General features: G+C 39.7%; 3 protein-coding genes across 5 annotated transcripts; 1 reads left to right on the top strand and 2 right to left on the bottom strand.

Moving 5' to 3' along the window:
• Positions 1-138: 138 nt before the first annotated feature.
• On the bottom strand, positions 139-10,407 carry nexmifa (neurite extension and migration factor a). Of its 3 annotated transcripts, none has more exons than XM_052556139.1 (4): positions 10,313-10,407; positions 7,035-7,156; positions 3,241-6,817; positions 139-2,847 (listed from the first exon to the last, which is right to left on the bottom strand). In XM_052556139.1, exons 2-4 carry the CDS (start codon positions 7,105-7,107, stop codon positions 2,715-2,717), a joined length of 3,783 nt encoding a protein of 1,260 aa, XP_052412099.1. In that variant the 5' UTR covers positions 7,108-7,156; positions 10,313-10,407; the 3' UTR covers positions 139-2,714. The 3 variants fall into 3 exon arrangements, with proteins under 3 accessions (XP_052412099.1, XP_052412098.1, XP_052412100.1); XM_052556138.1 differs by having other exon boundaries at positions 9,938-10,404; XM_052556140.1 differs by having other exon boundaries at positions 139-6,817; positions 9,938-10,403.
• Positions 10,408-11,241: 834 nt separating this feature from the next.
• LOC127957552 (uracil phosphoribosyltransferase homolog) lies at positions 11,242-14,094 on the top strand. Its single transcript, XM_052556145.1, has 7 exons — positions 11,242-11,637; positions 12,061-12,103; positions 12,327-12,396; positions 12,526-12,588; positions 12,670-12,831; positions 13,038-13,136; positions 13,681-14,094. Exons 1-7 carry the CDS (start codon positions 11,396-11,398, stop codon positions 13,785-13,787), a joined length of 786 nt encoding a protein of 261 aa, XP_052412105.1. The 5' UTR covers positions 11,242-11,395; the 3' UTR covers positions 13,788-14,094.
• Positions 14,095-14,165: 71 nt separating this feature from the next.
• zdhhc15a (zinc finger DHHC-type palmitoyltransferase 15a) lies at positions 14,166-21,590 on the bottom strand. Its single transcript, XM_052556144.1, has 12 exons — positions 21,443-21,590; positions 20,538-20,564; positions 20,316-20,410; positions 19,197-19,317; positions 18,031-18,100; positions 17,578-17,610; positions 16,758-16,878; positions 16,322-16,454; positions 16,113-16,239; positions 15,207-15,307; positions 14,598-14,656; positions 14,166-14,471 (listed from the first exon to the last, which is right to left on the bottom strand). Exons 1-11 carry the CDS (start codon positions 21,558-21,560, stop codon positions 14,613-14,615), a joined length of 990 nt encoding a protein of 329 aa, XP_052412104.1. The 5' UTR covers positions 21,561-21,590; the 3' UTR covers positions 14,166-14,471; positions 14,598-14,612.
• Between the last annotated feature and the right edge of the window lie 68 nt (positions 21,591-21,658).

Consider the following 21,658-nt stretch of genomic DNA (forward strand, 5'->3'; position numbering starts at 1 on the left):
CTGATTTACAGTGAGATATTTTTGGAGTTTGGTAGCAGACAGCCATGCAGAGAAGCAATGTCAGAGAATCAATAAAGCCTGATCACATTAGATTTGTTCAGGTTTCCACAAACAAAAACGAGTCAGTACTGAAACAAGTGATCAAAAGCTCTTTTAATTAATATTGATTCCATAAACATGATTACAAAACTCAGCAAGTTACCAATATTACATTTGTCACCATACAGGCTTGATCACAAATATTTCAACTTTTGTGACAGATACAACAAAAACAAAATACTAGAATAATTTACATGAAAATCTATAAAACAGCAATGAGATCACAAATTAATGTTATTGTTCCACTGTCTGTTTTCATGGTTTCTTTTTTTATCTTTAAATTAATATATATTTTAACTAGAGCACAACACTCTTACAACAAGATTGGTCCAATCACAAAACCTCTCAACAAAGAGTCACAGCTTGCTCTCCTTCTCTCTCCTTTACAATAGTTTTTTATTTATTTTTTTTTATAGTATTTTCAGTTTTTGGCTTTAAAACAAACAAACAAAAAACAAATAAGAGAGAGAGAAAGAAAAAGAAAGAAAGAAAGAAAACATCATGGCAATTAGCAACTTTTTCACTTGCTAAAAAGGGAAAAGAACAAAGCCACAGTAAGAACGACCTCACATCACTTTCTAAGAAAAATATACACTTAGAAAATATGTTACAAATTGGCACAATGAAAAATATACAGGTCATTATTTTTTTTCCTACATCAAGAGTTCATTGAGAATCCACCTGGAGAAGACATACCAGGCAGTAAAAAGTTAATTTTTTTTCCTTGATGATGAAAAAAGGCAAAAGTAGTTGTAGAGTCAAATAAATTATGAAAAGAAAAATACTCCCGACTTGACAATATAATACATTCAGAAAAAGGGCACAATTAAGTTTTTGATATGCCTGTATTAACTTTACATGATGCACTTATGGGGAATAACACTGAACTTTTCAAAACTTTGAACGCTTCAGTCAGTGCAGGGGATGTGTGCTATACAGTTTTCACTGGTGGAAAACTTTGCTCTCTAAGTATGAAGAAGAGAACTCTGCACTGGCACTTGCTATGTAGGAACAGTACAGCAGGGGCAGCACTGAGAACAGCTTGAGTTTGTCTGGCGAGATGGGTAGCTGAGGGAATGAGAGATGTGAATGCAGTTGGGTTCCCTGAGCCAACGGACCTGAACCAACTGTGTTACATCTCCATTCACTCAGCACAGAAAAAAATCATTTGGATAACCAACTTGTATTCTAATATTTCCTGGTCTTTTGCTTGGTGAGGTTGATTTGGCTGGGAAGGCCCTAAAATCAAGAGGTTTTCAGAGCTCACTTCTGAATTGCATCACCAGCTCTGGAATGTCACTCATCATTTGCACCTGCTTTCTTCAACTTTTCAACAGTTCAATAATTTCACCGGTATTCATTCACAGCATGTTACAGCATTTGCACAAGTACCCACTAAACTTTGAAAATGGAGGAACAGTTCTCAAACTACAGTTGTCAATTCAAATGTAGTGTTGGGAAAACTAAAACAGTATTTCAGACTCTATGAACACAAGGGCAAAGAATCAAAGAGAAAATATTAATTTTCAATATGGTATTCACAAAAGAGGGGATCCAGGGAGTTGCAGAAAAAAGATCCTGAAGCAATGTAGTAAACAGCACATGGGGGTAACCAAGTTGGCATCTTTCCCTCTTTTTATAACACAACAAATAACATTCCAACAGCAATAGAAAAACAATGGTTTTGAGATCAGGTAAGAAAAAACAGGCGAGTCAGAGAAAGTAATACTGGGGGATCAGCATTCACAGCACATATCCATAACATGTTTTAAATGCATGCACATCACTAGCAACAAATTAGAAAACTTTAAAAATATATTTGGTCCTGTCCTTAACTAGTTTGGAGGGCTGAGGTACAGAGAAATATATTTACCGAACTAGAAACTTGGGGAAATAAACGAGCTAGAATGCATTGTATGTCTTGTTATGAGAAGGAATGATCATTTTCTTACCTTGTTACACACGAACAGTGATCTTTTACCATCCAGAAATACATCAGAAGGAAAGGAAACCAATGTTTTTCTCTGCCATTACAGCACTTCAGCTTCCTCCCACAAATTCTCGTCATGCATCTCTCACTTCATGCCTCTAATCTTGAACTAGCCAGAAGTGCAAAAAACAGAAAATAAACCAACAACATTTTTCTTCTGATTGTTGAGATGACTCCTCGCCACTAGCTGTTTGTACAGATGTGATGCAACAGGAGTGAATCTCAGATTAACAACTCCCCCCATCCCATCCCAAGCACACACACACGCTTCTCAATCACTGCCACATTATAAAACAGCAAATATTTATGTAGATAAAAATGTCTGTACATTTAGTTGTTCATAGTTTGGCACATTAATTTAAACATGTTTGATATAATCTTGTTTTGTAAATAGTGCATATGTCTGTGTACAACAGCATTTTGATACTGGCAGGAGGAGATTCACTGGAGAACAGATGAATGAACCCCCTTTTCACAACTTATAAACAAACAACAATAATGAAAAAAATCTCTTTAAGAACTTTCAGAACCTTGGAAAACGAGCATCTTGATCAAGATGCTTTCTTTTAGCATGTCAAAGCCCAGTGTTCTGAGGGGTTAGCACAGAAATGGGGGGAAACAATTCTTAGCACAGAATACTACACATGACCTTTGACCCCTGAACAGAAGGCAACCATTTTCTGAGAGACAGAGCAGGGCGCTGGGCTCGGTCTAAACCATGGTTCTGTGACACCGATTTAACACATACAGTGTTATAGCTGCAACGGAAAACAAAAAGACAACAAAAAATTGATATTTAGATATACACAACACTACAAGAGAATCCAAAGACTTTCAAGGCATTTTTCTTCTTTGAAAACAAACCAAACGCAAATAAAAACAACTCAAAATTTGTCAGATAAAAATGCAACAAAGCAGCAATGGTGAGTAGGGTGCAGCCATGACAGTGAGACTTCAGTCAGTCTAGTAGGTAGTTTAGCAGGGCTGACATGCAGGATGTGCCTGCCCTCCAGTGGGCCAGGCAAAGGATTGTGGGTAAAGTCGGTGCCATGCAGCTCTGAAATGTGGAAAGGATTTTAGGAGGATTTGGCAGGGTGCGAGGGAAGGGAACGGAGAAAAAGAAGGGGCACATTGCAGAGAGAAAATATTACCTCCGTTTTTCAACCAAAGTTGTCAATGCTACTCCTTTTATGTCCCTTTTACCCGCTACGAGCTCCTCTCGGGTGAACTTAGCACTGCTTTTGTGACGATACATTTTTTTGTGGGCTGGACGGTGTGGAAGTGGGAGACAGTCCAATCCGAGGGTAGGAAAGAAGCCTGGTGGGAGAAGTTTAGGCAGTGCTTTACCACCACGCCCAGCCCCTTTCTTCCCTCGACCTCCGCCTGAGGCACCACCCCGCTTTTTAAGGTCAGCAGCGCTACCCAGAATCTTCAGTGTCTGGCTCTGGAGGGCATGCTGACCAGGTGAAAGACAAGGGCCCCAAAGAGGCTCCACAGAAGCCCTCATGAAACGCTGTACCTCTGCCATGCCAGACACTATATTGGACAGGATGTTCGATGGTTCCGGGAATTCTCGTTGGTCATCATTTGACAGTCCCCCAGTAACAGGCCACTCACCCTGAGCTCCAATTAAGCCAAGCGATGGGGTCGGGGAAGAAGCACCACTTCCTGACCCTTCACTACTTTTGGCTGCTTTTCCCTCTAGCAAGGCTTTGATCTTCCGCACAGAACGAGAACCCTGACGTGGGAGCTTTACTTTCTCACCTTTCGCCGTTTTAGCAGTTTTGCTCTTTTTGGTGCTTTGTCCACTTTTCCCACCCTTTTTCGTTGAGCCTTTGTGATCCCTTAGCCCAACTTCTTCCTTCTCTGTGTTGAAAGAGTGTACCTGTAGGTGGTGTGGGTTTCTGTCTTGATTAAGCTGCGGGACAACTCCACAGTTCCATTGTACATTTGCTTCTGCTGCTTCCGAAAAATCTCCAACTTTACCACAGTTCCCCAGCAGTTGAGGGGAAGAGTTAGGCGTGTCTGGTGGTGACATGTCAGAAAGCGATGAATGGCGGAACTTGTCAGGGGTGAAGTTGGAGATATCCAAGAGGTCAGTTGACTCTCGAAGTGGAATGACCTCCTCTAGACTTTGCTGCAAGACGAGCCGTGGGCTACAATGCGGCAAGAAGCCATCATTGATCTCACCAATCTCCTCTTCCCTCTCCCTTTCTCCCTCTCTCAGGCTGAGTGAGCTGTAGTTGCTAGAGGTGGCAGAAAGTGACCCGAGGGAGTTAAAGCTAACCAGTCGCCCTACACCACTGTCACTCCGAGAGCCAGTCGGACTCAAACCATAATCAGCATCAGGTTGGGACTCTTCATACGAGACCCTGCACCCTGACAGAGACGCTTGCCTAAAGCCTGTGACATTTTTGCTATCCCCTGCTAACACAGGCAATGGTGTGGGAAAGCCCGATGGCATCACTGGCGACTGAGTTGGCATGTCTGGGGAGAAGGGCAGCTGTTCAGCAGATGGTTGGGATGACCATGAAATGGGCTGGTTTGGTTCAGTAAGGTTTGGCTCAGTATAATGCGTGGGGTGAGACCCATGGTTCATAGGTAGAGGAGAGTGAGGCAGCTCTGATTCAGAGGGAGGAGAGAGAACACAGCTCTGGACTGGGTGAAGTGTGTGATTCTGTAGCCCTGGATGGAAATAGTTGATGTTAGCAGTGCTTGATGACTCAGAGGCTTCAAGAAGAGTTTGCAGGTATCCCCCGGGGAGGAGTTCAGCATTTCCATCAGTCCCTGGAGCAGTTGGGGTCAAAGTGCATTTTTCAGGGTCATTACTGGAGGCTTCATCTGTGGCATTCTCTTCCAAAGAGTTACTAAGGTTTTCTGGTAAACATGGGCTGCACTGCTCAATCTCAGAGGCTTCTGGGACTTCCTGTGTCTCAGCCTCTTTTAACTTTTTCAACCGAAGTCTTGCTTCACTTTTGAACTTCTTTATCTTCCCTGTTTTACCTGCCTTTCTTCTTTCCTCTCTCTCTTGTGTTCTGCTTTTAGCCCTGGCAGTGTGTGTAACAGAAATAATGTCCTCTTTTGGTTCCTCTGTGCTTTTAAGGAATTCCGTCCCCTTTGGTTGATTGTGGATGGGGACCACAATAGTTTGGCTGGGGAGGGAATTCTGTACGGTATGGATCTGCTGGATCCTGAGTCTGGCCATTCTGTGCTTTCGTTTGGGTGTAGTGCTTGGTCTTTTGCAGCCATTGAGGCGTTTGGTTGTTTCTGCTGCTGTTAATCTATTCTGCTCCTGCTGCTTCTTTTCTCTTTCCTGCCAGTATGCTTTTAATGGTGCAAGTCTCTCATAGTGAAGCAGAGTGTCTGGACTCAGACAGACCACAGCGGGTGATGGGTCGACTCGTCCCAGACGCACTCTCATGTGCCTCTGGCCTTTAAAACGATTAATGATTATGTATTTTATAATGACAGGTGGGTCCTTCCTACTGGACCGCCGCCTCTTCTTTGGACACCAGTCATCATCACGCTCTTTCTTGAACCCAGCAGGTGTTTTTTCACGTTTTTCAGCATTTTTCTCACTTTCTATTGAGTCCACATCGTACAAGTAGTCTTCTCGGTAGGCCACCTTCCTCTTGGCTCGGAGGCGGTAGCTTAGCTGGCTGGAGGAGCTAGAGTTTTCTCTGGACAAGCGGCCATGCCGGAGGGAGAGCCCATTGTCTGGGGAGCCTGTGCAAGAGCTGTCATCACTGAATTCGCCGGAATCTTCCGGAGAGTTACTGAGGTCAAAAAGTAAGTTACTGTCTGGGCTAATATTGGGGGTCATGTGGTCATCAGCCTTAATCTCAGTGGATTGGTCTGGTTTCTCTTTTGGCCCCTCTTTTCTACTGCAAGGTAAGCTAGGAAAGAAACCTAGCTGAGACTCATCCTGTAGGGCAGATTCACACCTCTCCTGCACTCCATCCTGATAGGACTCGTAGCGTATCTTGAGCGAGCAGACGTCAGTACTGAGTGCATTCTCCTCCTCCTGAAACATGTAATTCTCCACATCTTCCTCACAGAACAGATTGACTGCAAGTTCACTGCGGGAGCATAAGTCCAACAGCTCCATACGACTTTCACTGATGAGAGTCTCTAGACAGCTCCAGTCCTGCGCCTCCTCTCCAAGACCTTCGTATATGCTCCTGGATGCAGGATCCTCATCTGATTCGCTCTCCTGCATTGACCTCCCTTCTTCGGCCCCCTCATTGGTTACAGCTGGATGGGCGGAGCCACTGAGCAGCTGGTCAGATAGAACCTGGTCACCATAGCGATCTGCACTGGGGGCGGGGCCAAGGCATTGCAAATTGATGCTGGCAAAGCTGAGTACTGACTCACAGGATTCCGGTTCTGTCTGATTTTTGGGGATCAAACAGCTAAGGCAGTCTCCGCCCCTGGAGTCCATGTTAGAGAGGGACGACCTGTCACAGGTCTGCGGCACAGACCAGGGTGTCACAGGTTTGGAACAGGACACCGAAGAGAGAGATGAAAGGGAGGAAAGAGAGGAGAATGAAGAGAGAGAGGACAGAGAGGTGGTGTTGGAGACAGACCCATCATGCAGGTCAGCTGGGCTAAGAGGACCTTCAGAGGTCTGACTCTGGCCACAGAGGGAGGGCAGGGACAGCGCCACAGGAGCAATGACATCACAGCGCCTTAGATCATGTGACACATCTGCCAATGGGTCATGTGATTCTAAAAAAAAAAAAAAAAGGCAGAGACAAAGATGCTGAAAGTAAAACTTTTCTTGGAGAACATCTCTAAATATATTTATACATAGACATAAAGAAGAGTTTTACATATTACACTGAAATCAATGAGATTTTTAAACAATGTGCAGATAATAATAGTTAAAATACAATATTTCAGTTTCATAAAATTCTGCATTTTATATGTGAATGGGAATGCCTACCATTTTCACTAGCATCTCTTGGGCAGGGGCTGCGATCTGCCCCTGAGAATCGGGACTCCTGCAGAACATCCATCAGTCTGAACTGAATCTCTCTCTCACTAACATAATTACAATGGTCCAGCCTGTACAAACACACAGAGAGACACAGCAAAAGAGGAAGCCATGAAATCTTTAGAAATTTGCCAACACTAAAGACCATTTTTTTTAAAAACTTGCAAAAATCTAACAGATAAACTGATAAACTAATAGTATTTTTAAGGTGTTATTGTTTATCTCAATAAAATATCTCAAGCAGTTTCTCATTGGTGCCAAAATAATTTGCAATACCACTGTGGCCAGTATAAGACTCAACCTCAGAAATGGAATCAGAAAAGATGACAAAAGAGATAAGACAGTTTAAAAAGATTTTTCACAAAACAGTTTTTTAACAGAAAGAGAACCTTGGATATTTTCATAGAGGTCTTTTGTGTTCCATGGAAGAATGTGAGTCATACAGAAGTTTTGAAAAGTTTCGACATGTTGGTGAGATGAATTTAAATTTCTGGGTGAACTATTATTTTAATTATCAGCAGCTAAAATTATGAAGAATGACTGTTTAAATTGCCACAATTTAAAGGAAATGTATTCAGTCATCACACTCACTGCGAGTTACAAATCAGAATTATCTCTCTAGGACTTTGATTTGTGTCCTGTTTTCACTTTCGATCTCTCTCTTACTCTCCAGTATTACAGTTGGTTGTATTGTTTTACATCATTCTGTCCTCTGATTGCCCTTCACTGTGAAGTACAACTCTTGAGGATGTGAAAGAAATAAAAGAGCTTTATAACAGTAGAGAAGAGAAAAGAAAGTGCACTCTCTCTTGCCTCAGGCTGTGTGTGCATGTGTCAGAATAGTGTGCCATATATGCAAGTAAAAAGACATGAATTTTTTTATTTAAAAAATAAATAAATAAACAAACATGACCACACGGCATACGCTGTGGGGAGAAATGCTGATCTCTAGTACACTGTTTGAAGTGCTCCCACGATGTGAATTTAAATAGGATTTCAGAACTGACCTACTGAAGATTTATGAATTACACGAGTATCGAAACTGTGTGTATTTCAGCTTCCATATTTGCTTCTCCAGTTTAATTATTAATTTTCTATATACATTTCAAAAATAGATTTAAACAATTTACAATAAATCACTTGCTTTGAATTCCAAATGAAAATGAAGTGGATAAGAGCAGAATTGCATTCAAATGTCATGTTTGTGACAGTTCGTTTCACTGTTCAACAAAACATAACAGCTAATTCAATTTATAAAATAAAATAAACTTTCATCTTTCAGGTGATAATACCTTTATTCTCCCAAAAAAATATAACCATTCACTACATCAGCATATACAACTGACTATACTTTCAAATCCATTATGTTTATGGTCTAACCATTTTACTGTTGCAGTATTGTTCTTACTTCAAAAGATACACAGCACAATCCACAATAAATTTTTGAATTTTCTGGATAATTTCAGAATATCATCATGGGTTTAGACCACAGGCTTGATAGCAGAAAAAAAAATCTAAATTCCGTAACACCTCTTTTCAACAACAACAGTGTTACACACTAAAAACATTTTCCGGCATGCACCGTTTCCAGATCTGGAAATGGCTATATAATAATAATCTAGGATTTGCTCCTTCCAAACTAGTAACAGTATGAGAAAAAGCCTAGGGCTATTCTGAGAACATCATGGCTGGGCTCGTTCTTGCCAGCTTTGCAGACAGAGAGATAGAGAACAGGGCAGTGGCACTGTCTGCAAACTGCTTTTATTAAAAACGAAATTAATATTTATTCAGCTTCAACATCCACCCAAGAGACAGACAATGGAATTACAAGAGAGAGAGAGAGAGAGAGAGAGAGAGAAGTGGAGAGCTAGAGAGAAAGACGCATAAAGAGAGAGAGAAGGGGAAGCCGAATCCATGTTGGTGTGAGTTTGTTTAATCATTTTCAGAGATCAATAAATCTGCAGCAGTCTGTCCTCGGTCAATCTGTCAGACAAGCAACCAAAATATCATCCATTTATGTCACAGAAAGCATTAGGCCAACTACGCTGACTGACTACTTAACGTAATGTTTGACTGCAAGTCTGGCTTCTGTGTGGAAAACAAACCGACCTCAGCGTCCACCCTGATTGATGGTTTTCGTCAACTGATTGATTGTGGGATTGATTTTGGTGGTTCAAGCTGTGCACGGGAGAACTTGAGCTGTCATAGCCCTATAAATGCACGTTGCAGCTTGACAGCATCAAAGAAACTTCCATAACATCTTCCCAGTACGGCTGTCCGGTGACTGACAGGCCCTCCAAACACGGCCATATCAAGAGGCCTGAAAAACGAGAGCGATTTCAACATCTCGGATAACCCAGAGAATTTACATTATTCAGAGAGACGTAACAGGTTTGAGTCCACCCTTAATAATTGAAGGCCTGCATGGTGCGCTATGATACGCGCTCTGCTATTCTGCATCGCCAAATGCCGCATCGGTCGCAGGCGCTAAGGCGCAAGCAAAACGCGGGGAAAATGAAAACGCGTAAACATAGAATGACGCCACAAGAAAGCGTTCGTGTTACATTGCTGTCTGTGAACGAGTGCGTATATAGCTGTGGCCTTGGCTTGGGGGGGTGGTGTGTATGTGTGTTTGCCTCATGTATTCCTCATGAGCACCAATCTTTCTGTCCCTCAAACGATGGCCTGCGACTGATAGCTTCCGCAGGACACTGAGGCTTGTCTTCTCCCTTACAAACACACCTGTGCAATATGGACGCATCATGACAGCTGACACTCGCTCCACCATTTCTCCCCATTGCAGCGTTTGACGCGCATCACACTGGCCCACTCACCGCATCCCGCACACTCACCTCCCGTTACACCCGTCCCACCCGCTCTTAAGACTCCGTTTGATCGCTCGGCGTGCAGAATGTTGGCATACGTTGTTGTTGTTTTTTCGTTAGCCCCTTCAGTGCAGCGGTCTCAGCATGTTTGCCCTCTCTGACTGCCTCCCCGGTAGCAGCAGGTGGACGCGCCTCTCGCGCCTCGGAGCCCCTTACCACTCCATTTTATTCCCTCGCGCTCCAGGGTTTCCAGGAAACAAACAAAGGTCTGCTGCAGCGCCCGGTCCTCGCCGCATGCTCGCGCTCCGCTCTCCTCCTTAAGAGTCGCTTTTGTTTTTGCCTTATGTACGTGCGTAACGGAGACGGGGGTGTGTGTGTGCGTGCGTGCGGATGTGTTTTTACCAGCTGTACCCCGTCCGTCCCTGACAACGACGGCGCGCTCGTGCGTTGCTGCTCCCCCTCTTCTGAGACCTGCCATAAAGAGCGCGCCCCCATATTTTGCACGGCGGCGCGCTGAGGAGTCGGGAGCGCGCGGCACTGCTGAACAGGTGCAGAGGCGCACGCATGCGCACTGATGCTTCACACGCTCCAAACACCAGCTGGGGTCTCTGCAGATTAAGTTTGTTTCCCATAGACAAACTGGTATTACATACGCAGTTACTAACTAACTAACTAAATAAATAAATAAAGGGAATTTGAAAGAAATGTAGACAAAACCCCATCATTTTAGATGAAACGATAATAAAAAATAATATTTGTTCCTTTTGTAAACAAAAGAAACCTTTCTTTCTTCATTCAAACTCACATATACTCCGTTATATAGTTTTTAAAGTTTTTTTATGTTTGACGTACGTAAATATCGATTGGAATTGTATGACAGCTAGCCTATGTGACACCGGACCACAAAAACCCTCATAAGGGTCAATTAAATTTGTTTGCTAGGATAGGACAATATTTGGCCGTGATATACAACTATTTGAAAATCTGTAATCTGAGGGTGCAAAAAAAAAAAATATTGAGAAAAAACCCTTTAAAGTAAGTTTTAATATATTCACGGTAGGAAATTTACAAAATGTCTTCATGGTCAGTGTCGTCATTGTAAATTTACAACATGATCTTTACTGAATATCCAAATGATTTTTGGCATTTTTAACAGTGTATTTTATCCTGATAACCTGCTCACCAGTCATGTGCAGCAGCCATAGACAGTAAAGGCAGCAGCGCCTCTGAATGATTTGTTTGAATGAGCGCCGCAGTGTCCTGCCCCTTACGTCAATGAGATTTAGACTGACACGATTTATATCCAATCAGGTGAACAGGGGACATGACGTCAGTTTGTTGTTCCCCGGGAACATGCGCCATGCCTCTCCTCCTCTCAACATGGCGAGATAGTGGTACAGTCATCACATCCTATAGGTGGAATAGCCAGCATTTACGTGGACCAGGTGGTTTTGTGTAGTGTTTTCTTTTTATGGTTTTAATCCTATGGAAACGGATCTTATCGAGAAGATGCCGTGCCATAACCAGCAGCTGAATAACACCGAGAGCCCCGAACACGCCGCGAAGCACGTCCGCTTCTCCCGCAGCAGCCCTTCAGCCGACACCTGTCGAGACGAACCGTGCGAAAACCAAATCACGAGCGACATCCAACGACAAATAGGACCTCAGCTGAAGCTCTTGCCATTAAATGACCAAATACGAGAACTTCAGACAATCATTCGTGACAAGTGAGTGTCCATTCTACCTTTCAACCGGATCTGCGTGCGTGTCCCATATTTAGGCCAGATCTGGATCAGTCAAAATGCAAGAACATAAATCCGTAACTTATCAGAATGTATGTAAAATGTAATAAACTATATACTCTCGTGTAATTTTGTTGCACTTAGATGTATCATATATTGCAACAATTTGTCACATTGTGACTTTATTTGCCAAGTGTGCGCAGACACACAAGGAATTTTTTTTTTTTAAATGCTCATGGACATTACAGTAACAAAATAATGTGTATGAATCTGGAACAGAAGATTTATGTATAAATTTATGCATTATTTATTCTCTATATATATAGCTGTATAAATATGTGCATATGTATTTAAATTGTACTTGAATTACAGATCATGTATTCATTTTCTTCTTTCTGTTTTACTCAGAACTACCAGTAGAGGTGATTTTGTCTTCTGTGCTGATAGATTGGTAAGCATCACTAGAAATTGTGGTCATTTTGTGTTAAAATGTCAACATATCGCACTAATGGTTTACAACCTGGTATTATCTTTATATAAAGACCTTGTAAATAAAGGCAGTCAACACAGATTAATGTATGGTTGATTGCATTGCACATGATTCTTTTGTATTGTTAAATGGTAGATTGCTAGTTTTCAGTTTGAATCAGACTGGTTGTGTGTTTTGCTCCCAGATAAGATTAGTGGTGGAGGAGGGTCTCAATCAGCTTCCATACAGTGAATGCACTGTAACCACACCAACAGGTGAGCCTTTTACCATGGCGATTAATTCCCCCAGCTCACTCTAATCCTTTTGCATATTAATATAGCATTGCCACTGTCGGCTCTTGAACGTGTACAAATGCAAAGTTTCCTTATTTACTCCCTATGCAGGGCACAAATATGAGGGTGTGAAGTTTGAAAAGGGAAACTGTGGGGTTAGCATCATGAGGAGTGGTGAGTCCTGCTGAAAGTTACAGCCTTATTCAGTGTACATGCCCTTTACACTAATACAAAATGCATATATTGTGTGAGCAGGTGAGGCCATGGAGCAAGGCCTTAGAGATTGCTGCAGATCAATCCGTATTGGGAAGATTCTGATCCAGAGCGATGAGGAGACACAAAAGGCTAAAGTTTACTATGCAAAATTCCCTCCTGACATCAACCGAAGGAAGGTTTTGCTCATGTACCCCATACTTAGTAAGTACTTGACTTCTATAGCATGAAATGAATGGTCCACATAGAATCTCAGTTCTTTTTTTCACATTTTCTGCTTTGAACTGGGAGGGTGAAATTGTGGCAGAAAAAAAAAGTAAATGAGAAGTAAAAATTTTAATCTGGGTCCACCTGTAAATACTTTAAATATGGCATTAAAAGGCACAATTCATTGGTGTGTGTGTGTTCAGGTACAGGTAACACTGTAATAGAAGCGGTGCGGGTGCTGACTGAACACGGCCTGCAGGCCAAACATATTATTCTACTGAGTCTCTTCTCCACTCCACACGGTGAGACACACACAGCAAACACTTGATTTGTATTCACGTTCATGAATAAATGATATGACGGATATCTGCATTATTTTACATTATTTGTAGGTGTTAATGCTAATAAGCTCTCAAGAACAAAGGAAATGTATAAAATAATGCAAAATTAGCTGTAAATCTAATCCCAGTATTTGGAATATACTTTTTTTTGACGTATAATTTATATATGCTAACATTGAAAAGATTAAGGTAAGATTTTTTTCTCACTAAGGCTGCACTTATTTACAAAAATACAGTAAAATTAGCTATATTTTCAAGTTAAAATAACAGTTTTATTCTAATATATATATATATATATATATATATATATATATAAAGTAATTTATCACTGTGATGGATATCAGTGTTGCTAAATACATTTCTGGAAACTTTTCAATTCAGTTTTCAAAAGGTCAGAATACCACCATTTACTTGAAATAAATGTATTTACGGTCACTTTAATTTTATGCTACTGAATGGATCTTTTTTTTTATATAAGTCTATTAATAAGGAATGATGTGTGCAGGTGCACGGTCCATTGTTCAGGAATTCCCTGACATCACTATACTGACAACTGAAGTTCACGCTGTCGCTCCGACACACTTCGGCCAAAGGTATTTCGGCACAGACTGACAAGCCACCAATAGCCATACACGTTCACTTGGATTCATCTGAAGCGGCTCGTGTGTGTTTTTTGTTTTGTTTTATTCATCTGGTAAAGCCTGACCAGCCCACAGCAAGTGTCTCTGAGAGTGTGATTGGTTCATCAGGGCTGGGCTCTGTATTTTTATTGGTTGTTATTATATATTTATCCATGTTTAATCTGATCAAATGTATTATATTCTTTGAAAGACATGTGCTTAGCCATGATGCCACCAGGATTAAAACAAACTGTGATGAATCTGTAAAAATACAAATAAAATATTTTGTATTAAATGAACTTTGTTTACTTTTTAAAAAAATAATAAAATCTTATTCATTTCATACAAGACACTATTTAATTGTGTTTCATCATAAAGCTAGAACTTATTCCCACAACAAAAAAAAAAAACACCAAACTGAATTTCACCACAAAATAATGAATTTAAAACTCTCACGCAGCAGGGACACCTGATAAAGCTCTCTCACACCCTGATCAGTAAAAGAGGTTTCGGAGACCTGATCGCTCCTGCAGGAAGTGTTCCAGGTGAAAACTGAGCATGCGGGCAGGTGTTCACCCTAGTCTCCCTGAGGGCCGTCCGCCACTCCTGCAAGCTTAACCTGTGATCCAGATCTTTCTGAAATCCCCCAGTTGAGAGACTCGCTGTGACACCCGTTCTGTCAACCGAGAAATATAAAGAACCGTTTATATGATAGAAATTCATTTCTGCTACATTTGATTCATTGAAGGCTTCTGCTTTAGAGATTTGCTTAATTGAAAAGCAGAACAATCATTTCTTATACCTTATTTCATTACTGCTAGTCATCCACTGCTATGGTAACCGAGACCCCCTCAGGTGAGGCTGATGGCAGAACAGTGTGAGACAGACAAATGGCTAAAAATCAGAATTTTCGATCAGGTTGTGCAGCCCTGGTTTGGCCTCTAGGGGACAGTATAAACTTGCAGTCTGAACCTCCTTTTTACAAAATTAGTCAAATCGCTAAATAAACAAGGTTTTGTTTCACAATAAAAGATTCCACGTGTTGTTTTTCCCTCCTAAACTGCTAGTTACTTTTGAGAATTTGAAAACTGACTATTCCGAGTGCTGTCTGGAGTTTGTTTCTCATCAGTAGGGGAATTTTAGAGGAAGTGTGTTCGTAATCCTACTCTTTGTGATAGCACACTTAAGTTAATGACAGAAGCAGAGAGGAGATCACCTTCAGAGACCGTGTGAGAACTGGGATAAATTCGGTCAACTTCTAAATAAAAGATTTACCAAACCATTCTGACAACAGCAGTGACGCAAAATTAGACGGCTCTCTATAATCCGACAAACTAGGCTCTGATTGATAAACTGGTAAACACAATTTGATGTTGAGGGACTTGTGAAATTCAGAATGTGTGTGTCTTACCCACACTTCCTTCCATGGCACGATGTCCATTTCCATTCATCACCGAAGGACTGTAAGATGACATCTGCCATCTCAAGGGGAAAGACTGTCCATCCCCTTGACTGTGATAGACACAATAAGAAACAGCTGGTTGTGGCATTACGTCAAATTTAATCACAAACATCTTTGACTAAACAGGGAAATACAGTATTGAAATGGATCAATACTGGCATTTCAATCTGAAAACTGGAAATGTTAGGGTGGCAGTACCAATATGATAAAAGACAGTAAACAATGTAAACTAGCATTTGGGGTCGGTATAGTATGTTTTATGTTTGTAAAAGATAATTTTATGCTAATCAAGACTGCATTGATTGGATTAAAAATACAGTTTAAAAAAACAGCATACATTAGATTTGATTTATTCCTGTGATGGTAAAACAGCCTTTACTCATCTTCAGTGTCAAATGATCCTCCAGAAATACGGATTTGATCATTTAAAAAAATAAAATATATATATATATATATATATATATATATATATATTTATTGTTCTCAATAATTTCTTATCAACGTTGAAAACACCGGTGCTGCTATATACACAGACAAATACTTTCTTTTGACGAATAGAAAGCAAAACAGCATTTATTTGAAACAAATAGTATAAATGTCTTCACTGTCGTTTTTGATCAATTTAATGTGTCCATGATGGATAAAGGTAAAAAGTAAATTAATAAAATTAAAAAAAAATTAAAAACTTACTTGCCCCTAACTTGTAAACAGTAATATACATTATTATCATCATCATGATTATTAATTAGAATAAACAATTATTCGGCTAAAATGATTCTGTCATAATCTCAAGTGTAAGTTGTTTATGAGTGTCGAGCACCATTAGGTTCTCAATGAATATTGCGTAATACTGACCTGCTGAATACTGGAAATGGCCAGAGACTCTTGTTCTTTCCAAACACCTGTGAGAGGTTTGCCCTGACACCCACATCATATGCCTCGCTTGCTGGTCCATCCACAAAAAAGGGTACTGACAACCACTCTGACAGAAAGATGATGAGAGATGTTATGACCCCTACAAAACCTTATACAAAACATGGGAATATGTGAAATGCAGGTTTTACCAAGAGTAGTTTTGTTGCTGGCGAGAAGCCAGATGTGGAAGAAGAGCAAAAAACAGAGGGTGACAGCAAACATGGCCGACACCAGAGTCAGGAATAAAACATGCAGTTTAACACAACTATCAAACTGTTTGCCCTGAGAGAGAGAGAGAGGATTCATCAAATATTGAGGATTATTACATAATTCATTATATCACAAACAATAAAACCTTTTTTTCCACATTTATTCACCATCACTTCAATTGCATTTATATATGCAGATACTTTTAACCAAAGTGACTTTGCATTGAAGCTATACATTCTATTATAATGTGTGTAAAATTGTATAGTAAACTATTTCAAATATTTGATACCAAGTGACTGTTGAAGTGCCATCTGAGAATGAGACTAGTCTCTACAGTTCAAAGTGGTTATAAAAAAAATAAAAAGGGTCACCCACCAGCCACAGTTGGACGAATGTTGGTGTAACTGTTGCGACGATAAGCAGGCAATACAGCAGTGAGTAGAGCAGGAAGAGCAGGAAGAACTTATAGTTGGAGAATCCAATACAGTTATTTAGCCTAAACACAACAACACAGCACAAACATTCAAAGAAAAGAATAAATGCTACATTTAAAAAATGATAATGTTTGATTCAATTTGACTTTTTTACCAAGATACAAGGAGCATATTAAAGGGATAGATCACCCCAAAAATTTAAATTGGGCAATAAATTATTCTTTTTAAAGGCATCCTAGTTTGATATATCAAAGACAAATTTTAAATATAACTCTGACTGGATTCGTCTGAAAGAAGAAAGTCATATACACCTATAATGCATTGAGAGTAATTTATGGCCCAATTTCATTTTTGGGTGAACTAACTCTCTAAGAGATTTTTTTAAAATGTATATGTGCATTTTTTTTTTTTTGCTAACTTGTTTCATAAAGTGAAACTTTCATATATTCTAGATTCATTACATGAACTCATTAAAACTGTTTTCTTACAAGATGTTAATTCACTGCAGATGGTCCATTCCTGAGTAATTGATGTAATTAAAAATTTATCCAAATCTGTTTCAATGGAGAAGCCTACATCTTGGACGGCCTGAGAGTGGTTAAAATTTCCAGAAAATTTTAATTTTGGGGTGAACTATGCCTTTTAAAGTAAGAGTAAATTATTATACTGAGATTAAACAATACAAAGCCACAGATTCCAAAGATTTCCAAGTTGTTCACATTAACCAGAAATATGCATTTTTCAGCAGCCAGTTTACGAACCATGGGCAATGATGATCCATCTTTAGTACACACCTACAGAAAAAAAAAGAAACAGACCGCAGGAGTGAAGTGCACAGGCCACAGGAACTATTCTCATTAAATAATAATAAAAACCACAGTGTAATCAGACACAAACACACACACACACACACACTCACTCAAAATCTCCACAAACACACAGTCATTCTTTTTCTCCATCTCACCCACTCAGACCTGGACTTTAATCAAAGAATGGGAACCTGATATTGACACTCATTTGAGAAGATTCACTGTGTCCACTCAAATAAATGTGACCAAGCACTTCAACAACATCCTTTAATTATCACACACACACTCACCCACGGATCACATTTCTACGTCTCCCTTTCATTAAGGGAAGAGTGTGTAGATGAGTGGGAGATGCACTGATACACACACAGAAATGGAGGGAGGGAGAGAAAGGGCGATTCTTACATTTGGCAGACAGAACAGTGATGGCAGCGATCTGGTTTTATCAATTGGCAGTGATGACAGAACCTGATAGCTGAGATGAACACAAGCAAGCAAATAAATAAATAACATTTTCTCCAACATTTAGGTAATTGGAATCCCTCTTTGATTACAGACTATTATTTACATTTTCATTCATGTTGTTCAGTGTAAATAGATCACTCACCAAATAAGAACAAAATAATATCAGTACAAATACAGTAGGTGCTTTAGTGCTTAGAGTGCAAAACTAACCAAAAAATAGTCCAATTTCTTTTTAAATAAGAAAGTCTACAGGCCATTCAGATAAAACACTTGCATTGTTGTAAATGTACTAAAATTATGAGCTTATTCCAAATTAAAATTCCATCATCATTATCCTTATTATTACTGTAAGTACATGCTGATCTATCTATAAATGTATTTGTTTGTTGTTGACACACTGGTGTTATTGAATTGATCACTTGTCAATTTGTTTACTTTGTGTTAGAGGAAAATTATTTACTGTATATATAAAAAATGGTTTGGGAGTGTTGCATTCGGTTACAAGACAGTGGCATTTAACAATTATTGAATTAACAATTATAATTAAAGATTCAGCAATAAATGACTTCAATTTTGTTTTCTTGCAGGGCTGAGTATCAGTACAGATTTCCCAATTTATTTGGGTGTATTATAGTTATAATGTCTTTTAGGGTACATATGGGAAAAATTATATATTGACTCGAATGGTAAGTCGTCTCTTTGAAATATCCAACAGAACAAACTCATAAAAGAGTCATTTGTTCCAGGAAACAGGCTACACTTATTGAATTAATGTTTTTGGTTTCCTAAAAAGTACAGACCTAGAATATACTTTATGTAAAATATTCAGTAATGTCATCACAGATCCCCCATGTTACAAAGCAGTGATGCAGGGAAACACTTTTCACTTAAAGCCATTCAGAATGTACTAATTGCAGATTCAGTGTCTCTGGAGTAATGTACAGTTCAGTGTCTTCCCTCAATTACATGGTGCTGCTGGAGCAGGTTAATGTTTACGGGTTCAGTGTGAATCCAGTTACATTTGGACTGGATCCAGTTAAGTTTGAGGTTAGTTATACTTCACATTGTTGTGTTTATTTGTTAATCGTGCTGACGGGTTTCCTGACCTCCGGCTGCCGTACGTGTGTGGACTGAAAGCTTCTGGGAAATTTCCAGAAGAATCGGACTCTTCTCCATATCGCCACGCTCCTGCTCATAGAGCAGCGAGTCTGAAGAGGAGAGCTGAAACTGAACACAGACACCCGCACACACACAAATACAATTAGCAAATTAGATGGCGGTGCTCTGAGAGGGAGAGGGGTTTCTTTTACGCTCATTTGTCACGTATGACATGCCTGACTTGAATAACTTGCAGGTGGATGGCCTGACCCCCGTAAGAGCCCAAATCTACTTATTGCTTCTGTGGAGGTGACGCCAGCAGAAATGAGGAGCTATTTAATTCCCCTAGCCGAAACGTATTGTGGTGTACTGTACTATGGCCATAACCATATCAAACATTAGGAAAATTAGGGACTACTACATTTTTTATTTAAAAGCCGGTGATCTTTGATTGGCAGTCATTTTGACATTGACGAGCATTGTTAGTCCACCAAGGCTGAACAAAAAGCATAAAAAGTTAACTTTTTTGTCATCCTAACAACAAACAAGGTGGTGCATAATGGCCTGCAGAAGAACAGCATCAACACTAAAATAAAGGATTAAAATCTGTGACTAGTCCTTTCAAAAAATACTGATACGTACAATAAAGATACTGATATGCACACTTCAGGTACTGATATGCATTTTTTAATACACACTTTTTAGGGGTAAATGAGGTACAAAGGTGTACCTTTTCAAAAGGTATTGCCCCAGTTACAGCTTTTGTCCCTTTTTCTGAGTGTAAAGAATATCAAATATTGTGGGGAAATTTTGGGCATATCTGAGTATTTAACCCTAATTATCTGGCAGTTATGGCCCTGCGGATATGGGACCACATAGTCATACATTGTTTATTTGGTATTCCAAGTTAGGCACTTCAGGGAATGGTTATTTCATGGTATGTGTACAAAGAACATTTACATATATGCATTTCAAAGACGCTTTCATCCAAAGTTACTTACAGTGCAATCAGGCTATACATTATTTTTAATTTTTTCATTCTGTCAGTATGTGCATTCTACAAAAGCCATGGGTGTCCAGTTCAGAAAAGGAACTTAAAAAAACATCACTTGATAACGCTACTGTACCTCCACAGATGGAGAGGATGGTGGAGTGGACAATGTTTTCCAAAATGACCATGAGAACATTACAAAACAGACGTGGAACAGGCAAAGGAACACCACTGACAGAGAAAACATAATTATTTGTATATCAATCAAAATAACTGGAAGCATATGTCAATTAATTCAAACTTTAGAACTGCATATTTTTATACAAAGAATATCTAGAAGAACACAGAGACTACATACCTTTCTGTGTTGAAGAGGAAAGCAGGACTGTCACAAATATGAACAAGAGTCAACACAGTCACTTATAACATCTCAGAATATTTAGAATGTATACATAATACTTATCTTTCTTTTTACATGACCTATTTGTATAGTTGTGTTTTATATTTTATTATCTGTATTTTAGGCTCTACTCTAGTGTTATCTGTATGCACCAAGAGTCTGAGAGTAACACAATTTCAATTGACAAACAGACTTGACTTGATAAATTAACTTATAAATGGAGTTATAGAGATTCAGAACTCTTATCTGTTGTTCAATGATCTTCCAAAACAAAAAGGAGACTGGGGGGGGGGGGGGGGGGGCAAAACCATTTTAACCAAAAGCATGAGCTTCGCACCTGAAATCACTACAATAATCTGTATGTTCTATAACAATTCACTTCTACTAAACCCACAAATACTGAACAAGTCAGTAGTTATACAGGATTCATTTTTCAGACTATTGAGATCTGTATTTGCTCGCAATAGTGTGAAACCAAAAAAGTTCATTTTTCTTAATTTTTTTGCTATAAGATTATAAGGGCTTGTGATGGTGGATGTGAAAATTAATTTTGACTCATTTTATTTTAAATACATATATAACATTAATATACAAATCATTAACCCACCTCATCAATAAAGTGATTTGTAACTGACATTAAATTACACAAACAAGTGATACTCGAGGATTCAAAACTAATGTAATCTGTAGCACACAATCACAGCGGTCTCATTAAAATTGAGAAAACAGTTATACACAAACAAAACATGTTACATCAAGTCTGGTCTCACCTACATTTTGTACATTCAACAGTTTTTACACTACGAGAAATCTACGTCACTAAACGCCTAACTTTTAAGATTTCGCATAAAAATATGACTTACTCCAACAGAAGGGCACGACATATGCGTAGTATGACCACATCACAACCATAATAACGATCGTAACCGGGATCCAGTAGAGAAGCCGCGCGCAGCGCCGGAGGCACGCGGACAGAAGCATCACGGTGACCGTCACAAGTGTCTCTACCTCCGGACAATCTGTGACTGGAGTAACGAGACCACAGTAATGAAGAAGAGGAATAAGAGAAACAGCGCCTC

This window comes from Carassius gibelio, chromosome B5 (assembly GCF_023724105.1).
Source record: "Carassius gibelio isolate Cgi1373 ecotype wild population from Czech Republic chromosome B5, carGib1.2-hapl.c, whole genome shotgun sequence".
In the NCBI taxonomy this organism is placed as follows: Eukaryota; Metazoa; Chordata; class Actinopteri; order Cypriniformes; family Cyprinidae; genus Carassius; species Carassius gibelio.